The following is a 23,932-nucleotide window of genomic DNA, read 5'->3' as shown; positions in this document are numbered from 1 at the left end:
AGTATCATTTTTGGCTTCTCTTGTCTGACCTTGAAGAGTACCTTGGGGAGGAGAGGCAGAGGAGGAAAAGCATATACTGTTAGGTTTTTCCAGCTGAAAGATACAGCATCCACTTTCCATGCTTGCTTGTGACAAGTCCTTGTGCAGAATCTCTGTAGGTGGCAGTTGTGAGGGGAGGCAAATAGGTCTATGTCCGGGCATCCCCAGTTCCTTGTTATCATTCTGAAGACTTGTGGATCTAATTTCCACTCGTGGGGATCCATAAGGTTTCTGCTTAGTTCGTCTGCCAGAGTATTTATCCTTCCTGGCAGGAATTGTGCTTGCAGATGTACTTGGTAAGTCAGTGCTGTGTCCCACAGGTTCATGGCTAGTCTGCAGAGGGGGTAGGAATGTGTGCCCCCTGCTTGTTTATGTACCACATGACTGTAGTATTGTCCGTCTTTATTAGTAGTTGTCCTGGATGAAGTTGATCCTTGAAGGCTGTCAGGGCATTCTGAACAGCTAGCATCTCTTTTTGATTGATATGTAGATGCATTTGACTTGCGGGCCGTGTGCCCTGAATACATCTTCCTGCCATATGGGCCCCCCAGGCATAATCTGATGTATCTGTTGTCAATGTCTGCCTGGCTGTGGGTAAGGTGAATGGCTGTCCCATGTTGAGGTGACAGGCTTTTGCCCACCATCGAAACTCCTGTTGCAGGCAGGGAATGAGGGTAATTATTGTTTCCAGGCTGTGGCAATGTTGAGTCCAAACACTTTTCAGATACCATTGAAGTTTCCTCATATGCAGTCTTGCATATGGAATTAGCAGTATGCAGGATGCCATGAAGCCCAAAGCCTGCAAAATTTTTCTTGCAGATAACTGGGTCTTTGTTGCCAACATTTTGAAGTAAGTAGTCAGTTGTCTGTGCTTGTCTGGCATGAGATAAGCCATCTGGGCAGTTGTATTTAAGCTTGCACCCAGGAATATTATCTCTTGAGAGGGTACAAGCTTTGATTTCCTTTTGTTTACTGTGTACCCTAGACCTGTTAGTAATCTTTTTACAAACGCCAGAAGCTGTAGTAGGATGTCCTTGTTCTCTGCTTGAATAAGACAGTCGTGCAAGTAAGGATATATTTGTATTCCTCTTTGTCTGCAAAATGCAATTACTGGTGCCAGGCATTTTGTGAAGACCCTGGGCACAGCTGATAAGCCAAAGGGCAGTGCAGAGAATTGGTAGTGCATTGAGCCAGCTAAAAATCTGAGGTATCTTCTGCATGATTGGGACATGCAGGTATGCCTCTTTTAGGTCTAAAGTCACAAGCCAAGCCTTTTTGCCCAGCATGGACAAGAAGCTGCTGCAGAGTTAACATTTTGAATTTTGGAATATCCAGGAATGTGTTTAGGATAGACAGGTCCAGTATTGGTCTCCAGGCTTTGTCCTTTCTGGGTACCAAGAATAGCCTTGAGTAAAATCCTTGGCCCTGCTCTTCCTGTGGCACTTGCTGAATGGCTCTTATGTCCATGAGGAATGAAACTTGTTTTTGTGCCTCTGCCCATTGATTGCGTGGCAGGTCTGGCATACTGTTTGGCCTTGGTAGGGTGTGAAAGTGGAACCTGTAGCCTTGAGATATGATATTTAAGACCCATTTGTCCTGGGTGATCATGTGACAATTTTGTGAAAAAAGTGCTAGTTTTCCTCCCAAAGGAGCTGCCAGAAGATAAGTACTTGGTGCTGGCAGGGGAAAGTCATTGAGACTGTTTTCTGTATGGCTGTGATTTTTCCTCTCCGCTTTTGGAGGTAGAAGCACCCCATTGTTTAGGCCTGTATGAGACATGGGGCTGAGATCTGCCTCTGGGGCGTCTGTATCTGCCTCTGTGGCCTGTCTGACACTGGAAAGGACCAATTCTTTGTAGGCCAGTTCCTGCTAAATCTGGGAGGCTGCACTTGTAAGAAATCCTTTACTGTTTGCATAGATTTAGCTTTGTCCTCCATTTTCTTTAGCACCTCTTTTGCTTTAACACCAAATAAGGTTGTTGTTGTATATTTCGGCTTTTCCCAGTTAGGGGTCACCACAGCGGAACTCCGGTCCGCTAATGACTGGCAGTAGATTTTTACGTACCGAGTTGCCAGCCCTGACGCACAACCTTCAACGAAGGTACACCCATTCACGCAAACACCAAACAAGGTATCATGTTGTAATGGAGCATCTAATAGCTTTGCTTTACATGATCAGGCAGATTCTGTTCTTTTAACCAAGCATGCCTCCTAATGACAGAACCTGTAACTGCGGCCCTGCAGGAGGCCTCTAGATAATCAAAACCACATTGCAAAGTATGCTTTCCCACTTGTTCAGCTACATGCAATAAATCCTGCATTTCTTTGTTTTCTGCACATTCTGAATTTCTCAACATTTTCTGTTTAACCTGTGACATAAGACATTGCTGATATTTAAGCATATGAAACTGACAATTTAAAGCTCTTACAGCCAAGGTAGCAGAAGTATAAATCTTTTTCCCCCATCTGTCCAGGGCCCTTGAATCCCTATCAGAGGGGATAGGGTTTTTTGCAGTGGAAGCCTTGACCCCCTTGGGACCCTGAGATATAGTTTCTGGGTCAGCAGCAGAGTTTTTGTAAAGAAATTTATGAGAATCAGGAACCCTGTAGTATCTATCTGGCTTAATAGGAGCCGGTGGTAAACAGTCAGGAGACAGACTGGACTCTGAAAATACATCATCTACAATGTCTAAAACAGGAGGAATAGCAAGGGGCCTGTGCTGGGGTAATAAAAAGAAGTCTCTGAGCCTTTTCTTGGATTTTGAGTAATCTTGGCTCTCCCAATGGAAATGCTCCCTCATAGTTTGCAGGGTTTCCCCAAAAGAATAATCCTCAAGAGGTGAGGTTGAAGGGATAGATTCTTCAGCATAAGAATCCTCATAGGGAGGAAGAGAATATTCCTGTTCAGAAGAAGAATCAGAAGAAATGGAAACCTGATCTGAAGATTCATATTCTATCTCTTGCCTAGGCCTCTTATCAAGAGGGGGATGGGAACCCCTGATCAAAATAATTAGGTCTTTGGCCATTTTAAGCATCTATTTTTTTTAGACATGGAGGCCTGTCCAGGAGAATGCTGTACTTGTTTCTTTGTCTTTACAGCTGCTTTAGTCTTTGCCTTTGAAGCTGAAGATGGCTTTACATATAACTGTGTAGGCCTGAAAACACCCTCAGAAGCCGATGCCTGCTCAGCGGCTCCGGACCCATCTGAAAGAAAAGTTTCCGAGTGTCCAATACCTTGAGTTTCCAGCGGCCTAGGTGGCTCCACGTGGGAGTCAGAAGCAGCCTGTGGCTCTGAGGTAGCGGGCGTCAGGGGCTGCGAAAGCGCCTCACTGAGAACCGGCGAACTGGCGACAGGCCTAATGGAAGCCTCGTCGTTGGTTTTGGACCTCGGATGCCTGTCCTTTTCTTTTTCTTTGCGCTTTTTGTAAACTCCAGTAGTCGGTTGTTCTGACAGCATTATATAATTGAATCTTCTGCCAAAGTAATGAAATGCAAAATTGTACCGACGCTTAATAGTGCGTTGGTTAAATCTAGCACAAAACCGACAACTAGCAATGCCGTGGTCAGGGCCTAGGCAAGGAATACAGTAAGAATGAAAATCCTTATGAGGTATTTGCTTCCCACAAGAAATACAATTATTAACTTTTTCTGACATCGGTCTGGAGCAAGAAAAAAGTTTCCCCAATGGGGTACTTAGCTTTAATGAAGACTTCGGATATGAAATTCGAATTTGAAAATCTCAGGAGTTGGCCGACCGGCACTTGCGAACTGCTTTTGCTTCGGCCACCGCGCGGCAAGAAAGACTGAAGAAAATGGCATCGGCTGCATCTTTTATACCCCTGGCGCACTGACGTCAGGGAGGAGGTGACAGCCGGACCTAGACTTTGGAACTCAGACCGACTGCGGGTAGCCTGCCAGCAGGATAACCCAATTGTAATTGTAATGACTGCAACAGTGAAACACGGTGAACATCTGCAATTTCTGGGCCAAGAACCTCTCCTCTCATGGTAGACAGGCTACCTAGTGCTTACCACTCCCACTGATAAGCTAGAAGGCTTTCCTCCAACACAGAAAGGCTTGCAGGGCTCAGCTTACCAACAGTCCTTGATACAGCAACTCTGTATCTGGACTAGGCTAGTTACAGGAAAGGTGGGAAACAAGCGCAAGTGCGGATTTTAAACCAGAACGTTGAAAGAGATGGAAAAAAAACTGCCCAAACGGCCAATAGCTACAATTTCTGGGCCATTAACCACTCCTCTTGTGGTAGATAGGCTACCTAATGCTTACCACTCCCACTGATAAGCTAGAAGGCTTCCCTCTAATTCTCATTAGGCTTTTTAATTGCTACACTACAAAACAAGTTGGAGCATGAACTCATGCAGTACTCTAGCTGTCTTGTCTGCAAAAGAAGTTTAATAATGACAGATTTTGTCTTATGATAAGGTTCAAAGGAATGGGTTGTAGTTACCAATGTGCCCTTCTTGTCTTAGGCATTTGGTATGGCATTGAGTCGAAACTTTATGAATCCAATACTGATAAAAATGTTATGCTTCCTAATTCCTCTGTTTTTTTTTTTTTCAAAGAACAAAATACTATTACATTTCTTCTGGATCTATTTCACTGGTCTTCTTACCTTTTTCTAAAAGTACAGTTGTGCAATTAAATGTACTATAACAGTAGATATCTGAATGATCACCGCTGCAGTAGCCACTCCCTCCCTTCTTCCATCTTATTTTTTTTTTTTTTACCAGGGTGTGGATATACATTTTTCGTTTCCTACTGTAGTGCTCTCAGGGCTAAAGCCTTTCTCTCTCTGTTGGCATGAAAGATGTGAAGTGCTTAGCTCCCAAATCTTACTTTTAATCAGGTCAGCTCGAGCTGACTAATGGTTTGGGCATGTGGGAGGTGGCCAGCTGTTATACCCTATGCTGGATATAAGGCTACTGAAGCAATGATCTAATGATGAACATTTTGATTTTATTCCAAAGCAACATCTGTCTGAATAATATATTATTTTTTTCTGGTTTTGTTACTAAATAGCAATCTATTTGAACATTTGTCCACAACATTTATGGAGGTTTCAAAATCAGTGAAGTGTATCAGTGGCAGTGACTGCCAATTAGCTTCAGTTCTTCCTCTGAAGATAGTGAGGCCAATGATACTTTTTTTTAATATGAGCTTTCAGTTCATGCATTTCTAGCATTACAAACTGATATTCCTTTCTTAGAATTCTTAGTATTTGACTTCTAACAGCCCTAATAGACAATGTTGCCAGACTTACAAAAAATAAGACAAAAATGTTTAAAATATTTTTATAAGTCAAGTGTTTCAGAGCAAAACTAGACTTCCACTTCTACTGAAATGATAAGCCTAATTAAGAGTGAAATATATTAGCTAGGAGAGTTTGGCTTACTGTCCTCAATGTATTACTAAGGAAACGTGTGTCACTGTACATTCGAGAGTAAATGCACAGTAATGCTCTTCTGTCAAAGGGAGGACTTTCCAAACCTCCAATAATACCTTAATCAAGGGAACACTGCAAAGCTGTTTCCATCGACTTCTCCAGTTTATAAAGGTCTCTATGGTTGGGTTTAATATGCATCCACTGTGGGACCATTTCGATCTGTTCTTTGAAACTTATTTGGTTCAAGCCCCTGAGATAACGGACATCAGGCTTTTCACAAAAAAAGTGTGTCAAATTCAGTTACACTTTCTTCTTATGTTGCACTGATGAGCCCAAATACGGATGAAACACATCGACAGCTAGTGAAGTGTGGTTTACTGGACACAGTGCAATAATAAAGAAGTATTTGTTATTTTGTGTTCAAGACCCAGTGTACTGGAACACTTTCATGTTCTTAGCAGTCATCTGCATATCTTCCACAATGCCTTGATCAGGGGAGGTTTACAAATCAATCAATCTATCTTTATTTTTCTGGAAAGTCCAACTCTGTAGTACCCATTTTCAGAAGAGGCCTGGGAAGAAAAGCTCCATTTATTTACACTGCATTATACTAAGTTCGAGTTAAACACTGAGCAGTTACTTTTCTATTGACATTTATACACATGCAGTAGTTACACTTATACATTTCTACGATTTTACAGAGACAGAAGTTACTAAAGAGAAAGCTCACGTACAAACTATCCTCTTACTGCTCCATCTACTACACCTTCCCATTACTCTCACAAGACTACCCACTCTACACCCATTTTCACTCTTAATCCCATTCCAACCATTACAATAAAAAGACTACTTCTCAAGCACAAACCTTGCTCTAATGCTCCTTACAACCTACCCGTAGAATATCTAAAAACTAGCAGCCAATGCTCTTGCCTACAATACAAGTATTAATAGATCCGTCCAAAAATTCTAAATCCCTAAAATCTGGAAAAAGCATTTATTCTTACTCTTCATAAAGGTGGCAACAGTACTGATATCTCAAACTTCTGACCTATCGCCATTCTCTCTATCTCAGAGATCATAGAAAAATTTATACACATTGAATTTCTAAACTTTCTGCTTCACAACCAAATCCTGTCTCTCACACATCATGGATTTAGACCAGGCCATAGTACTACAACTGCCTTCATATCTTTTACGGACACAGTTAACAGAGCCCGAGACGCTGGTAAAATGGTCTCCTCCTATTTCTAGACCTTTGAAAAGCATTTGATACTGTCTCTCACCCTCTGCTTCTAACCAGACTCTTGAAGATTGGCCTTTCCCCCCTCTCACTCAACTGGTTCTCAAGTTACTCAGCAGATAGACAACAGGCTGTTAACTGGCAACACTCCCTCTCTCCATATCTTAACATCTCTACTGGGGTCAACCAAGACTCTATACTAGGACCCCTCCTATTCAGCATTTTCATTAACAGTTTTCATTCTTCACTCTGTCAGGGATCTCTTATTCAATAAGTAGATGACTCAACTATTATATATCTGTTGACTCCATTTCAGATCTTCAACAAGTAACTCAAGTGGCCTTTACAGCCACTCAGACCTGGATGTACAATAATCATATAACCCTTAAATGAAACAAAACCAAGATCATACTATACCCTCAAGCAGACAACTCCTTTAAACGAAGCTCAGTTCACTGTACATTCTCAAAGTAACACAACAATTGAGGTTGTTACCCACTCAAAACTACTAAGAGTAATTATAGACAAACACTTGAAATTTGACTTGCACGTATGACACAGCATCACCAAAACTCACTAAAAGCTAGGAATCCTCTACAGACAAACACTTTCTTAGCTTCTCCATAAAACAAACCCTTGCTTTCACTTACCTACTATCCTCTCTTGTCTATGGTGCCCCTCTACTACTAACCTCCAATCCTTCCTAAAAGCTAAGCTTGAGACATGTCATAACAAATCACCAAGTTTGCTACAAACACCAAACACTGTACGCATCATTGTACCAGTCTACACTCTCTGGTCTGGCTAGAACTACCACAAATACCTCTCCTACCTGCAATTAACAACAGCGCACAAAATAATCTTTAAACCTTCAAACTGTCCTGCTCTTAGTTCGACCATCCAAAGAGGCCTCTCAGATCCGAAAATCAGCACCTTTTGCAGGTACACAAACCAAGCCTACCAGCCGGCCAGCTTCTTTACTCTTGCTCTGTAGCCAAAAATTGGAATGTTCTACCATTAACTATTAGGACTAATCAGAGCATGGCCTCTTTCAAAACGTTTTTACAAGATTTCCTATCTTCAGTCTGGAATTGCACTTGCACCTTTCTAAACCTGATCGCCTTTGTTTAATGACATTGATGTTTTCATATCTATCTAATAATGGCAGGTGAAAACCCACACTATTCTAGTGCCAGAAAGATTTGTGTAAGATTAACCTTCTTAATTTAGTTTTCTCTATTTGTCAATTTTTGTTTTACCATTAATTCAATTAACTATTTTGCCTTTGTTGTATACACTCTTGAAATTTATTCACCTCTATGTTCATGTTATTGTGGAGCTTTTCTCCCTGGGCTCTTAACGGCCCAGTGGACTATCCCGGTAAACAAATGCAAATGAATAAATAAATAAATAAATAAACTTAGTGGATTGTACAGGCAGCAGTAATTTATAAAAATTGTTTTGTCATTTTAGTGAGAGGCTGGGAGTATTTTGTTTAAGGAGAGTATTTGGAGAGTATCATATGGTAAACACAAAGTCGTAACCTGGTGATCAGTATGAGAAGGACCAGGATTGGTTGAAATGTTTTAAAGCAGTGGTTTAAAACTACTGAGTTTGTTGGAGAATTTTATTTATGCGGGGATACTACTTCAGAATTTAGCAATGTATTGGGAGTACAATGAGTCTCTTGCAACTAAAGTTGACTTATTTGTGAGTAGAAATTATTACTAGAACAGTGGTCCCTTACTGGACAGTAGGGCAGCAGTAATGTTTTTTAGTGCAGGGCATTTTTCTGGATAAGTTGAGTAAGTGTGCTGTAGTTAGTTGTGCAGTTCACGACAGTTTAACTGCTTTAAGGTATGCCAATGGTGGGTCCTATCAGGGAGATTGGTGGCAAATCAGGAGGCGAGTTTCTTTCTTTCTTTGAGTATCATTTAAGTTTGTTAGATAGGAATTGCATACAAGAGAGTTGGTACAGTAGAGTCTCGATTATCCAAACTAATTGGGACCTAGGGTAGTTTGGATAATCAAACTGTTCGGATAATTAAACATACATTGAAGTGGATAAAAAACTTCTAAAATCTTGTTTTTTTTTGGATGCAGGGAATACACCTTTCAACCATTCAGTGATTCCAGTGGACAATAAAGAATATTTTTCTCACATGAGCAGGATACAAGCTCAAAAAACATGCACAAGCGAATACGTATAACGTTTACATATTCAGACTTTATGATTTTTCCTAGCCGAAAACGTTGGAAGGCTATGTTTGGATAATTGATGTTTCAGATAATCAACTGTCTACTGTAAATGATTTTAACAAGACATTTACATACCTCTGTTATGGAAACTTTTGCTTGCCTAAAATCCAAGGATATTAGTCCTCTTTTAGAATACACAGAATTTTACTTACATTTTATTGGACTGCATTACAACTAAATGGAAACTAAAAATGGGGAACAAGCTCCTGGGAAATATGTTGCTTCTCACCCCAGAACATGACTTAAGTTCTGCCATATTACCATAAATTTAAATGGCGGCAGTGTAATGAGTTAACTCATAAAGCAAAATTAAGCAGAAAATCATCTACCACTCAGCCCTACTATCCAACAATATATATATATATATATATATATATATATATATATATATATATATATATATATATTTATTTATTTATTGCATTTGATTACCAGGGTAGCCGACTGGGCCAGAAGAACCCATTTTCAGTGGATGCCCGGGGAGAAAAGCTCCACATTTAACTCATACAGACAAAAAATAGGTTACAATAATACAGGATATATAATACAACAGTAGCAAATAAAACAACATTATGACTGCATACACTAAATTACTGACAGAGGTAAAATTGGAGATGAACATTATGATTACATACAATAGATTAGTAACAGAGGGTGGATTGGAAACAAACAGTGAGGAAATAGCAAACAGTCATAGACTGAAATTACGAAATAAAGGTAAATTAAATAATTAAATACTGATTAAGATAAATAGCAGAGAATAAGGAAAAACAGTATGGTAATGTAGGTGCACTGCAGGCTCAATGTGAGTGGAAAAATGAGTTGAGGTGGTTGGGAGAAAGGGAGATTAGAGTGGTCATAGAGAGAAGAGGAGAATGACAGTGACAGGTCAAGTTATACGGTTCTTAGTAGAGGTGCAAGTGCATAACCACTCTGAGGAGAGATGACGTTTAAGGGATTTTTTAAAGGTAGAGGTGTTAGGCATGGCTCTGAGTGGAGGGGGGGAGGTAATTCCATAGTTTAGAAAAAGTAACAGAGTAAAGCATTTGGCCAGCAGAGAGTTTAGGTTTGTCGATGTTTAACAGCATTTTGTTCTCTGACCTGAGGTGACGATTAGGATGGTAGATGGTCAGTATACAAGTGAAAGATAGGCAGGCTGCTGGGAGGTAAATAAATTTATGGGCAATAGTAAGTTGTAGGTATATTAGGTGATGAGGGAGTTCAAGCCAGTCTAGTTGCTGCAGTGGTGGGTGGAGAAGTTAGCATTTATAGCAAATTTGGTAAATTTATTGTAACATGAACTGAGTTTAGTTTTTAGAGAGGACTGGATGCTGGTGAGGATGGGGGCATCATAAAAGAGAGTTGGAAGCAGAAATTATGAGGCAAGAGCCTTTTTTGCAGGGGAATTAAGAAAGTAGTTGTGCCTATAAAAGGCTCCTAGTTTTTGAAGGGTTTTTCTGATATTATTGTGGATATGAAGGTCAAAGGTAAGGTTGTCATCAATGATGACCCCTAGCAGTTTTGTATGGGGAACGACTTCAATGACAGTGTTATTTCGGGAATGGACAGAGTTCAGATTTACTGAATGGGCTACATTTACTTGAGGTAAATATTAAGAGTTTGGTTTTATTAGGGTTAAGGGCGAGATGGTTCTGTGACATCCAAGATTCAGTTGAGGTGAAAGCTTCTTGGGTATGTTGTTGCAGTAGAGATGCAGATTTAGAAGAGCAGATAATAGTAGAATCATCTGTGTACTGAATTACAGAGCAGTAGGAGAGAGAGGTGTGGAAGTCATTGATGGATATATGGAAAAGAAGGGGACCGAGTATAGACCCCTGGGGTACCCCAGTATTGGTGTTGATGAAAGGGGAGAAGCATTGCTGCCAAACAGTAGATTGTTTCCTATTGGTGAATAGTCAGTAAAGCACTGAAGTGTGGGGGGAGAGATGCTCAGTTTGGACAGTTTGGTAAGCAGAAGGGGGTGGGAGACTGCGTCAAATACTTTTGACAGATCAAGAAAGAGTGCGGAGATAAAGGATCCAGAGTCTAGAGCTCTATTAACTGACTCCAGGAAGGAGATAAGGGCAGTGTTAGTACTATGTCCTGGTCTAAAGCAGTGTTGGGTGGGGGAAAGCAGTTGTTTTGTCATCAGGTGATTAAGGAGCTGAGTTTGAATGCACTTTTCAAGTATTTTTGAGATGGGTGAAAGTATGGCAATAGGCCGAAAATCTGAGATGTCAGAGTTATTGCCTCCTTTATGGAGTGGAAGGACACGTTTTTTCCAGATATCTAGCATGCAAGATTCCTGAATGGATCTGTTGATAAGGATACGGATGTGGTATGCTATGGAGGAGGCTGATAGTTGTAAGAATTCAGCAGGTAGGTTGTCAGGGTAGTTGGTGCAAGGTTTCAGTTTGTAAAGAAGTTTTTTTATGGCTGAGGTAGGTATAGGGGAGAAAGAGTGAGTATTAAAGTAGATGAGGTTTGTGATATAGTAGTGTAAGGTAGGTTTGTGTTTATAGGTGGGAAGGTGGAAGTAAGTTTGGTAATAGTTTCTATGAAATAGGAGTTAAAGAGTGAGGCTAATTCTGGAGAGGTTATTTCAGGGTTTGGGGATGGACTGTGATTAGTTCCAGGATGGAGTGGGGAGTTGACTGCTCCTCAGAATTTCTTGGGGTTGTGATCATGCTGGTTTTGTAGACTTTGGAAGTATTCTTTTTTGTTTTTGGTTACTAACCGTTTGGTCTGGTTGCGAAGTTGTTTATAAAGTGTGAGGCTGGAGGCAGTCTTGTTCTTTTGCCAGGTTTTCCAGGCTTTGTCCCCAGAGGACATAATTTGCTTAGAGGACTTAGCCATCTAGCATGATTACTCTTGGCTCTTTTTATCCATAGAGGGGCAAGAGTATTAAGGATTCTAAGAAATGTTGCGTTGAAGGTTTCTACAGCTTCATTAAGAGGGAGAGATTTTAACGGAGTCCAGTTAATGTTGTGCAATATGTCATTAAAGGTGGTAGGGGAGAAGTGGGATAGGTCTTGAGTGTATCAATATTGGTGCATGTTTGGTAGTGTCGAGGGCTTCCGTATTGTGAATGCTGGTGAGTGGTCACTTATACTATCTGGGAGTGTACTGAAGGTAGGGAGGTTTTTAGGGTCAGAGACTACGATCCAATCCAGAACTGAACCTTTGCTATTTCTTTAATCAGGCCTAGTAATATCAGAGATAAGCTGAGTATAGGTATGAAGACTGATGCCTACGGAGGCGTTACTACTGGAGATTTCTGACCAGTTAATGTTGACATCACCTAGGATGACCGTTTCATTTTTTATATTGTTTGAGGACCAGGCAAGGATATCCTCAAGAATTGAAATACTGTTGCCTGGGGGAACATATAGGACTATAATGCAAACTTTTTGTTGTTGTTTAGTTTTAGGAAGGAAATGAGTAGCTCTGCAGTGGAGAAGGTAGGAATAGGCTTGAGCAAGGAATCACTGTGAAGGTGCTCGGATATAATAGGGCAATGCCTCCTCCTTTTTTAAGGTGTCTATATGTTCTTTGAAAGGAATAGTTTGGGGGAAGAAATTCGGTATCCTTTATATCTGGTTTTAGCCAGGTCTCGGTAATGGCTGCGAAGTCTGGTTTATAGTGACTTAGCCATGCATGTAGATGGGGGATTTGGTTTCTTATACTTTGAGTATTAATTATGGTGAAATATAGAGATTTTGTTGAGGTTAGGGGCTTGTTGAGATGATTGAAAAGGGCCAGGGTTAGGGTGAATACCACCACTCTGAATTGGTCTAGGATTGAATGGTTGAGATTTTGGATGGAGAATCTTTTTAAGGTCACTGAAATGAGTTTGAATTGGGTTAATAGGAAGAATATTTTGTACAGAGAGGATTATCAGTTTTGTTTCTAAAACTGAATCAGTGGCATACACACTAGACCAGATTGCAGATTAGCTGGAGAGGGTGGTAAAGTATGTAGATGTTGATAATGTGGGTTTGTGGGGTCTACAAGCTGGATGAGGAGAACAGAGGTTCAGGAGGAGGGAGAAGGAAACGGTAAGTATTAGAGGAACAACTTTGCACATGAGGGACATTGTGTAGGGAGTAGATTATAATAGGTGAGTATGTGAGGTGAGGGTAGTATGTTTAGTAGAACTGGTGTGAGAAATCCAGAAAGGGCAGTAGTATAGAGGTGATAATACTTAGATAAGGGTAAGGTGGTTGGAGTAAAGTTAGGTAAATGAAGGTAAAATAGACTGCAAAGAGATGTGGGTATAAGAGATGGGGCTGACTGTACTGAGTATATAGAGGGAAGGAGGTGCTGATTCTTTGGGAAGCTGAAAAAAAAAGAAAAAAAGGGTTGGGCTGATTGGTGATATGATGAGTATGATTGGTGATATGATGAGTATAAGTGGTTGCAGGGGTGTGGTTTTGCACTGGGGATGGGTGGGAGTGGGGGTAGGATAGAGGAGCAGAGTGAGCCCAAGCGGAGTGAGGGCGAATGGCACTGGTCCTGCCCAGCCGAGAGAGGCAAGAATGTTAGAAACAATCAGGAACAACACTTGGCTTGTTTTAGTAAGGTAACTGATTGTCATACAATAGTAGTAGACGCTCAGCAAATGACTCTAAACAGTCATAAAAACCCACTCCCGCATCAGCAGGGCTGTTATCAGCATACAAGAGTGAGAAATGCAACTTAGTATATATTATGTAATTTCTGAACACTTTGTATCAGTTTTCTTGGTTTACTTTAACTTCATTTGGGTTACGTGAAGTTAGACTCAGTATTTGTAATGGAATACTGCCATCTGCTGGCTATATTAGGAAAAAACACCTAGACTGACCTAAATGGGAAAAACAATAGTCGCCTAAAGTAGGGGATGGTCCGAGCTAGTGTACAAGCCAGGGTTATACATAAATTAAAATATTCATGCAAAGTAATCAGAGAGAACTGCAGGTTATCACCTACAATTTGATGCCTAGAGATAGGTCTTCCTTTCTGGGTTGGAGGGAGGGTATCCACACAAAGCAGTCCTTGGACACTGGGTTTCGGTACTGAGAGCAGGGCAGCCCATATTACTATCAGTGGAAACCAAAACTTTGATGCCCAGAGATAGGTCTTCTTCTCTGGGTTGGAGGGAGGGTATCCACACATCGCGGTACTTGGACACTGGGTTTTGGTACTGAAAGCAGGGCAGCCCATATTATTAGCAGTGGAACCTAAAACTTTGATAGGTCTTCTTTTCTGGGTTGGAGGGAGAGTGTCCACACAAAGAGGTCCTTGGACACTGGGTTTTGGTACTGAGAGCAGGGCAGCCAGTATTATTATCAGTGGAAAACAAATGGCAAGTACACAACACAGGGACTGAGAGGACGCCAAGGCAGGGGAGAACACACACACACACACACACACACACACACACACACACACACACACATACGTGTGTATGTGTAAAACACTTAAATTAGTACCATGTTTTCAGAAAATGCTTACCTGACAGATTCGATAGATTCCAAAGTCTCCTTTCAACCAGAAAAAAGAAAAGTGTCCATAACCAGTCTGGAACAGATATGCTGCAACCAAGACACGAATGTGCATGTAGACTGGCAGAAACTGTTAAAAATAAAAATGTTAATTAAATTAGTGGGGAAACTGCAAGAGCCAGCACAGCTAATTAAAACAAAAGCTTTAAAAAAATTATACATCAGAAGTAATTGCCATTTAAATGTGTCTTTATGAATTACTGACATAACACAAAAGTAATATGACATGCAAAGAATCTCACAACAGAAAATGTGAGCCAGAGTTCTGAATCACAGTAGGCTTCATGAATATCTCACAAGACTTGGTTCTACCATTTTATTTAAAGTTCTAAGTCTATAAATCAGAAAGTCTTTACTAGAACCATAAAAGCAAAAGCAATACAGAAGTTCCTGTCAGCCATTGCCCCACAGAGATGATGATAATATGGGGATTATTTAGGAAACAAAAGTACAGTTGTGTACACTTACCATAAATGTAGATGTTCGAGTGTATTCACTGTTGCAGTCATTACATTTGGGTAATCTGCTGGCAGGTTGCTCTCAGTCGGCCTGAATAACAAAGTCTTGGGTTCTGCGTCGGTTGCTGTCTCCTCTTCCATGACGTCAGGTAGTCAGGGGTATAAAACATGCAGCCGACGCCATTTTATTCAGTTTTTCTTGCCCCAGATGTCAGGTGCTCCCCAAATGGGGAGCAAAAAAAAAAAAATATATATATATATATATATATATATATATATATATATATATATATATATATATATAAACATAAATATATATAAATGCACTTTTAGAAACAAACTTTACCTTCATCTAAAAGCAAATACACCACAAAGGCTTTAGTGTATAGTGAAGGAAAGAAAAAGGTATAGAAAAGGGGATGGCTGGTAGGTAACCCGGACTGCAACAGTGAATACAATCGAACATCTACATTTATGGTAAGTATACACAACTGTACTATGTTCTTCGTTTTCACTGTTGCAGTAATTAAATTTGGGTAGAATCCCAAAGCTAAGGATGGGAGGATGGAACTAAACAGCATTAGGAGCGGCTATAAGGCCCTGCATAACTGCAGTGGCAACGCCTGCCCTGGATTTGGAGAAGAGAGGCAAATGATAATGCTTTGTGAAGGTATGAACAGAGCTCCAATAGCAGCTTCTAGAATGTCTTTGGTTGGAACCCCTCTGAGAAAAGCTGCTGAAGTAGAGGCAGCCCTGAAGGAATGTGATCTGATCCCCTTGGGCACAGGTTTACCATGGTGCAAGTAGCAGAAATGAATGCAGTGGCTTATCCACTTAGAAATAGTCTGCTTTGATATAGCCTTCCCCTCTGACCCTGCAGCAAATGCTACCAGTAGTTGCTCAGACTTTCTTAGAAATTTGGTCCTGTTTAAGTAGAATCTTAGTTGTCTGTGTACATCCAATGAATGCAGAATCCGCTCCCCCTTGCTCTGCGGATTTGGGTAAAATGTTGGAAGGTGAATGGTCTGGTTAAGAGCCACATTGGATACCACCTTAGGCATAAAAGAAGGATTGGTCCTGAGGGACACCCTGTCCGGGTAAAATATAATAAAAGGCTCTACTGCCATGAGAGCCTGTAGTTCTGAAACCCTTCTTGCTGAAGTGACTGCCAAGAGAAAAGCTGTTTTCCAAGATAGAAATTTTATATCTGCAGTAGCTGCTGGTTCAAAAGGAGGCAGGGTGAGTTTTTCCAGCACAAAATTGAGGTCCCATGCAGGAGTTGGTGATCTTCTGGGAGGCCTTAAATTTTTGGCCCCTTTAAGATACTGTTTAAGCAGAGGATGAAAAAAGAGGGGAGGCTCTGTGTTGTAATGAGCCGAGATGGCAGAGGCATAGATTTTTATTGAAGAAAAAGAAAGGCTCTTGTCAAGCATCTCAGTCAAATATTGTAAAATCTGAGGAATATTGGGCTTTGCTGTGTCTGTTCCTTGTGCTTGGTTCCAAGCACAGAATCTCTTCCATTTATCAGCATAAGATGCTCTAGTACTAGGCCTTCTGGCTTCCAAAATGACATCCATCACAGATTTACTGAGAGGTGTTTGAATAATTAATTGATCAGCCATGCTGCAAGATTCAGAGTTTGGAGCTGAGTGTGCAGAATTTGATTGTTCTGCTGAGACATTTCCATGGAGGAAATTGAGACATATTCCTTAGAAGTGGGTACCAGTGCTGGCGAGGCCAGTCCGGAGCAACTAGGATAATTTTTGTTTTTTTCCTGTCTGACTTTTAGTAAGACCTTGGGGAGTAGAGGCAGAGGGGGAAATGCATAGACTGATAGGTTTTTCCAGCTGAAGGATAGGGCATCCACTTTCCATGCTTTTTTGTGATGAGTTCTTGTGCAGAAATTGTCCAACTGATAATTTTGAGGAGAGGCAAACAGATCTATGTCTGGGCTCCCCCATTTCTGTGTTAACATGCTGAAGATTTGTGGATTCAGTTTCCATTTGTGCGGGTCCATTAGATTTCTGCTTAGGTCGTCTGCCAGAGTATTCTGTTTTCCTGGCAGGAATTGAGCTTGAAGATGTATTTGGTAAGTCAAGGCTGTGTTCCACAAGGCCATGGCTAGTCTGCAAAGGGGGTAAGAATGTGTACCCCCCTGCTTGTTTATGTACCACATAACTGTGGTGTTGTCCGTCTTTATCAGTAGTTGTCCTGGATGAAGCAAGTCCTTGAAGGCTGTCAGAGCATTCTGAACAGCTAGCATTTCTTTCTGGTTGATATGCAGATGCATTTGGTTTGGGCTCCATTTGCCCTGAATGCATCTCCCTGCTAGGTGGGCCCCCCAAGCATAGCCTGATGCGTCTGTAGTTAGGGTTTGGGTGGCAGGGGGGTAAAGTGAATGACAGTCCCTTGTTTTGGTGACATGTCTCTGCCCACCAAAGAAACTCCTGTTGTAGGCAGGGAATGAAAGGAATCATTGTTTCCAGACTGTGACAATGTTGACTCCATAAACATTTTAGGTATCACTGAAGTTTCCTCATATGCAGTCTTGCATATGGAATTAGTAGGATGCAGGATGCCATGAACCCCAAAGCCTACAGAGTTTGTCTTGCAGATAACTGGGTTTTTGTTGCCATCTGTTTGAAGTATTTTGTCAGTTGCCTTTGTTTGTCTAGCGTGAGGTAAGCCATCTGGGCAGTTGTATTCAAGCTTGCACCCAGGAATGTAATTATTTGAGGGGGTACCAGTTGTGATTTATTTTCGTTTATGGTGTACCCCAGGCATGCTAGAAGCCTTTTTACAAATGCCAGATGTTGAAGAAGAGTGTCCTTGTCCTCCGCTTGAATGAGACAGTCGTCCAGATAAGGATACATTTGTATGCTTCTTTGTCTGCAGAATGCAATTACTGGTGCCAGGCATTTTGTAAAGACCCTGGGCACAGTAGATAAGCCAAAGGGCAGCAGAGAATTGGTAATGCAAAAAACCTGCTTTGAAGCAAAGGTATCTTCTGCATGATTCTCTTATTGGGATATGCAGGTATGCCTCTTAAGTCGAGAGTTACTAACCAGGCATTCCTGCCTAGCATGGGCAGTAGCTGTTGTAAAGTCAGTATTTTGAATTTTGGAATGTCCAGGAATGTGTTCATAATCGATAGTCCAGTATTGAACGCCATGAATGGTCTTTTCTGGGTACCAGGAAAAGTCTTGAATAAAAACCTTGTCCTTTTTCCTTTTCTGGTACCGGATGAATAGCTCCCATATCCATGAGGGACATGACTTGTTTCTGGGCCTCTGCCCACTGGTTTTGTGGCAGATCCGGTCATCCGTTTGGAATTGGCAAAGTATGGAAATGAAATCTGTACCCCTGGGATACTATATTTAATACCCACTTATCCTGGGTAATTAACTGCCAGTTTTTGAGCATGAAGTGCTAGTTTTCCCCCCAAGGGGGTTGCCAAAAGATAAGTGCTTGGTGATGGTAGAGGAAAGTCATTGAGACTGCTTACTGCAGGGTTGTGCTTTGTTTCCTCCAGTTTTGGAGGTGGATGCACCCCATTGCTTTGACCTGTAAGAACCCTGTGATTGGTATCTGGAGCCTTTTGAGTGTCTGGATTTGCCTTGAGTGGCTCTGTTGGACACAGGAAAGGACCATTTTTTAGTAGGCCAGTGTCTGCTAAACCTGGGTGGCTGCACTTGCAAAAAATCTTTTACAGTTTGCATAGATTTAGCTTTGTCTTCCATTTTCTTTAAAACCTCTTTTGCCTTATTACCAGAGTATCATGCTGCAAAGGGGCATCCAACAATTTAGCTTTAACATGATCAGGCAGATTTTGCTCCTTGAGCCAGGCATGCCTTCTAATCACAGATCCAGTAACTGCGGCCCTACAAGAGGCCTCCAAGGAATCAAAACCACATTGCAAAGTATGCTTTCCAACCTGTTCTGCTGAATGCAATAATTCCTGTAACTCTATTTTCCACACAATCAGAAATCAACATAATTTTCTGTTTCAGTAAGCCCTTAACATGCTGTTGATATTTAAGCATATGAAACTGGCAGTTTAAGGCCCTGATTGCCAAGGTTGCAGGCGTATAAACCTTCTTTCCCCATCTATCCAGCGCCCTGGAATCTCTGTCAGAGGGGGTAGGATTTTTGGCTGTAGAGGCCTTTACACCCTTGGGACCCTGAGAAATAGTCTCAGGATCAGCAGCAGGATTTTTGAACAGAAATTTGTATCTGTCTGGCTTACTAGGAGCCGGAGGCAGGGAATCAGGAGCCATGCTTGATTCCAAAAACACATCATCAACAACATCTAATACAGGAGGTATTGCCAAAGGCCTATGCTGAGGAAGGAGAAGGAAATCCCTAAGCCTCTTTTTTGGGATTCCGGCGTGTAGCTCGCAAGACATTACCCTGCGAGCTACATCGCCGAAACCAAGCGGCTGCATCAGCACTTTGCCGTAGTGCAAAGTGGCTGAAAAGCACAGCCGCTGCAACTATAATCTATGGACGGGCAGCTACAGCCGTACGGGATGTGTAACGCATTCCTTCTTCTCATGCAAGGAATGCATTTATGTAATTATTTATTTTGTATAAATAATTACATAAATGCATTCCTTGCATGAGAAGAAGGAATGCTTTACACATCCCGTACGGCTGTAGCTGCCCGTCCATAGATTATAGTTGCAGCGGCTATGCTTTTCAGCCACTTTGCACTATGGCAAAGTGCTGATGCAGCCGTTTGGTTTCAGCAATGTAGCTCGCAGGGTAATGTCTTGCGAGCTACACGCCGGAATCCTCTTTTTTGATTCAGAGAAGTCCTGACTCTCCCAGTGAAAATGTTCCCTTAACGTATGCAAAGTCTCTCCAAAAGAGTAATCCTCAGGAAGAGATGCAGATGGGATGGACTCTTCTGCATCAGAATCCTCATAGGGTGGAATAGAAAATTCCTGATCAGAAGAGGAATCAGAAGAAATGAAAACCTGATCTGAAGATTCATAATCAGTGCCTTGCCTAGGCCTCTTAGCTGGGGGGGGGTTGGGAACCCCTGATCAAGGTAATTAAATCCTCAGCCATTTTGATCATCTGTTTTTTAGGCATAGGGGCCAGAGCACGTGGCTCATGTGTCATTTTTTTAGACATAGAAGATGTTTTTGACCTTGTTTTTGAGGCTCGCGTCGGTTTAATATAAAAATGTTGAGGCCTGAAAACACCCTCAGAAGCCGGTGCCTGCCCACAGCTCCGGACCCATCTAAGGGAGAGACATCCGCGGGTTCAATACTCTGAAATCTCGCTGCATACCGGACTCCGAATGGGTCTCGGTAGAGGCCTGCGACTCAATTAGCGGGTATCAGGGGCTGCGAAAGCGCCTCACTGAGTACCGGCGAACTGGTGACTGGCTTAGGAGAAGCTTCGTCGTTGATTTTGGACCTCGACGGTCTGTCTCTGTCTTTTTCTTTGCGTTTTTTATGAACTCCAGTAGTCGGATTGCTAACCGACGACATTTCAGGATAATTAAATCTTGAACCAAAATATTTAGAAGCAAAAATATACCGACGCTTAACAGTGCGTTGGTTAAATCTAGCACAAAACCAACAGCAAGGCACATTGTGATCTGGGCCTAGGCAAGGAATACAGTACAAATGAAAATCCTTATGAGGTATTTGCTTCCCACAAGTAATGCAATTATTAACTTTTACTGACATCGGTAAGGAGCAAGAAAAAGTTTCCCCAACGGGGTACTTAGCTTTAGTTTGAAAACTTCGGTTCTGAAACTCGAATGTGAAAATTTCAGGAGTCGGCCGACCGGCACTTGCAAACTGCTTCTGCTTCGGGCACTGCGTGGCAAGAAAGACTGAATAAAATGGTGTCGGCTGCATGTTTTATACCCCTGACGACCTGACGTCATGGAAGAGGAGACAGCAACTGACGCAGGACCCAAGACTTTGTTATTCAGGCTGACTGAGGGCAACCTGCCAGCAGACTACCCAAATGTAATGACTGCAACAGTGAAACACGAAGAACATCTATAATTACCAGTCAAAGGAAACTATATTGTCATACCGCTCAAATTCTTAGTGCGAGTACTATGGACAAACCCTAAAATAATTGGGGGTAGGGGCAAACGGACAGATTTTAAATATTGCTCCTACAAACGTAGTTACTAGAAAAGCAGGATTTGTGTTAGCATGCATTTTCTGAAGGATATGTCATTATTTAGTCATTCCAATCTTCAGTGATTTGCCAGAAAAGTGAAACTTTTAAGAGCAACAGACCAAAAAATATGAGGCAAAAATCTGGACATTATGTGAAAATCTGGAAAGTTGAGAGGTATGTATGGTTTATAGTTTGTACATAGTGTTCCTTACAAGCCTGAAATGTCAGCACGGACATACCACAAAAATTTGCACAGAATTACTGATGCAATCTACATGAAAACTAAGATAACTTAACTTTAAATATTGAGCTGAAATATTAGACAGTACGTTTCCAACAAAGTAACTTGCTGTAAATACCACATAAGAGATTAATACTACTGGATGACAGTGGTCAGCACTCTACAAAATCAAGTTTATTTCTGCAAGTTATCAGCTGGCACACTGCAAGTGCTCAGAGCAACTTATTTAAACAGATCAAAACTTCTTAGTCAACCCAAAAAATGGTACCTACATCTAGGTCACTTCACTTGAATAATAAAACAAAAGCATTTAAGTGTATTTATTCTAGAATTTTCATCCTTAGTCTTCATAGCTGCATTTATTGAAAAATACTTTATTTAGGACTAATAAATGTGCTTATTACTGTGTACAATAAAACAGAAGTTTTGACTGAAATGAAAAATTCACTTGCCTTGGGGCTTTCATACAGTTTGTGTTTGCATATATTAATAGAGATGAATAAAATAATAAAAACTGCAATGCTGATAAAATGCTAAGATAATGTCATGCCCCCCCCCCCCCCCCCCCCAGCTTTCAAGCGGTTGCTGCACTAGGCTGTTTCTTAATCGTACAACTACTTTCAATTTGCTTTGTGCTTCACATTAAGTTCTACTAACCTTTACTGACCCTGACAACTCAAATGATTTCAAAACAACAGTCACTTAAAATAATTGCTACTGTTATCTTCACCGAATAACATTAATTCAGCTGTGTCTTTACCAGTGTAACCACAAATCAGACATGTTTCTATTTGCATAATTATCAATCAACCAGTAAATGTCACTGTACTCAACTGTCAACGTTCTCTACACTTTACTCATAGTCAAGGAATGTCTTCACACTAAAATACTAAGGCAGAAGGATGATGCAACAATTCCAAATGCATAATTATTATGACTTTTTTTTCTATTAGAGGTCAAATGGAACAGAAATCCCAATACTTGGGTTTATATACTTTTTCTGCACATTTACCTGACCAAATACTTTCTCATTGTAATAGCATATTTACCGAGAAGAATTAATGTAAGTCTCACTCTTACTTAACTGCTGGGGTATGTGGCATAAAATTACCATACGTATTTCTCATTGGTCTCCATTCAGTTTATAGGTTCATATGTGTTTACTTGGCTAACAACCACAGTGGCCTTTTTAAGCCTACCTGTGCATCCCAAACATGTGACAAGTTCTGCTCCTCTTGGTAAATGTAAGCAGAGACTTGGGAGATGAAACACTTACAAGCAGGGGCCTGGGAGATGAAGCATTTACAGGCTGCCTATATCCATTAGAAACAGAGGAGCCAAATGAGGGATGAGTTTCTTGTTCCTCATCCAATTATCCAACTTACACTTGAACTGGCTTAGGGAGAAGCTCTGCTTCACATGGATGGGAAGACTGCTCCAGAGAAGGGGTAGTCTTTGGGATATATACCTGTCTCTCAGCAGGTTCTATTTATATCACAGGCAAAGTTAAGTCTTCAGAATGGGTAGTTCTGGTGGTGTTTGTTTTGTGGGTATGCAGGAGGTCCATCAGAGTGGGGTCTGCCATGCTTTGCATGCAAGGCATAGATCCCCCTCAACAGTCTGCAGGAGACAGAATACAAGGATAGGGCCTTGATGCGGTCTGCATAGGACATGCTACATACACCCTGTATTCTCTCATCATTTCAGAGTGTTGCTAATCCATCTATTTATACCAGCAAAATTGTTGCTGCATGGTGTCGTTGTTAAAATATATACTGAGAATGAAGAAAGTAACTTAAATCAATTACATTATTTTACACACCATTTATCTTCCTTGGCAAGAACAAATGTATGCACTACTGCAACAAAATCACTTAACAAATGAACTTATAGTAACAGCAACTAAAGGTTTTAACAGATACTGTTTATTCTGTTTTGTCTTAATCATAATGGGAAGGAGTGTGAACACTGCAATAAGTTAAAGAAGGTTGTGAAGAAATCTGTAAAAACATTGTTACTGACCTTTCAAGGGAAATGGTGAAGAAGCTAACTAAACTCTATTAACACTTTGTGAAATGAAAAAGTGTATTGTTTAAATGACAGAAGAAACTGCAGTGAATTTGTGGCTGCACTCATGTTCTACTCCTGGCTAATCTGTCATACACTTTAACCCTTCTACTTTCTATATTGCTCTACCCTCCAGATTTTTTGTTAAGACTCTTCATCTAGCTAAACTAACCCTCCTAATGTTTAATAAGCAGCCCCCTAATATTCCTCACATCTCCTAGTCTACCTCTTTTCCTTTAACTGCCCTCACTATATTATAAACATCCACCTACACTTTGTTCTGTTAATCTTAAGGCCAAGCAATACTGCATGTTTTATATGTACATGTTTGTCTCTTCTGCCAACATCCAAATATTTGTCCAACAATAACTACTTACTATCCATAGAGATTCCTCAACAGACTGTACAGATATTCTAAGACCAGCTTGAACAACATGTATTATATGTATATGTTTGACTTCCTCTGACAATGTGGAAACTTGATTTCTATTGTCACTTTTCATGTAATAGTAACAGATGTTTTTCG

At 41.0% G+C, this 23,932-nt stretch overlaps 1 protein-coding gene across 1 annotated transcript in view; it reads right to left on the bottom strand.

The window, feature by feature from the left end:
- Window positions 1-23,932, bottom strand: part of CASD1 (CAS1 domain containing 1) — a 1,910,820-nt gene that overhangs the window by 715,669 nt on the left and 1,171,219 nt on the right. Inside the window, exon 11 of the mRNA XM_044065969.1 lies at window positions 14,438-14,557. Within this exon, the coding sequence (XP_043921904.1) occupies window positions 14,438-14,557 (120 nt within the window). The remainder of the gene's footprint in view (window positions 1-14,437; window positions 14,558-23,932) is intronic.

Source organism: Protopterus annectens, chromosome 3.part0 (genome assembly GCF_019279795.1).
Source record: "Protopterus annectens isolate FY-2018-M chromosome 3.part0, PAN1.0, whole genome shotgun sequence".
NCBI classification, from domain to species: Eukaryota; Metazoa; Chordata; order Ceratodontiformes; family Protopteridae; genus Protopterus; species Protopterus annectens.
The sequence above is the reverse complement of the archived record's forward strand: the minus strand, read 5'-3'. Positions and strand labels throughout refer to the sequence as shown.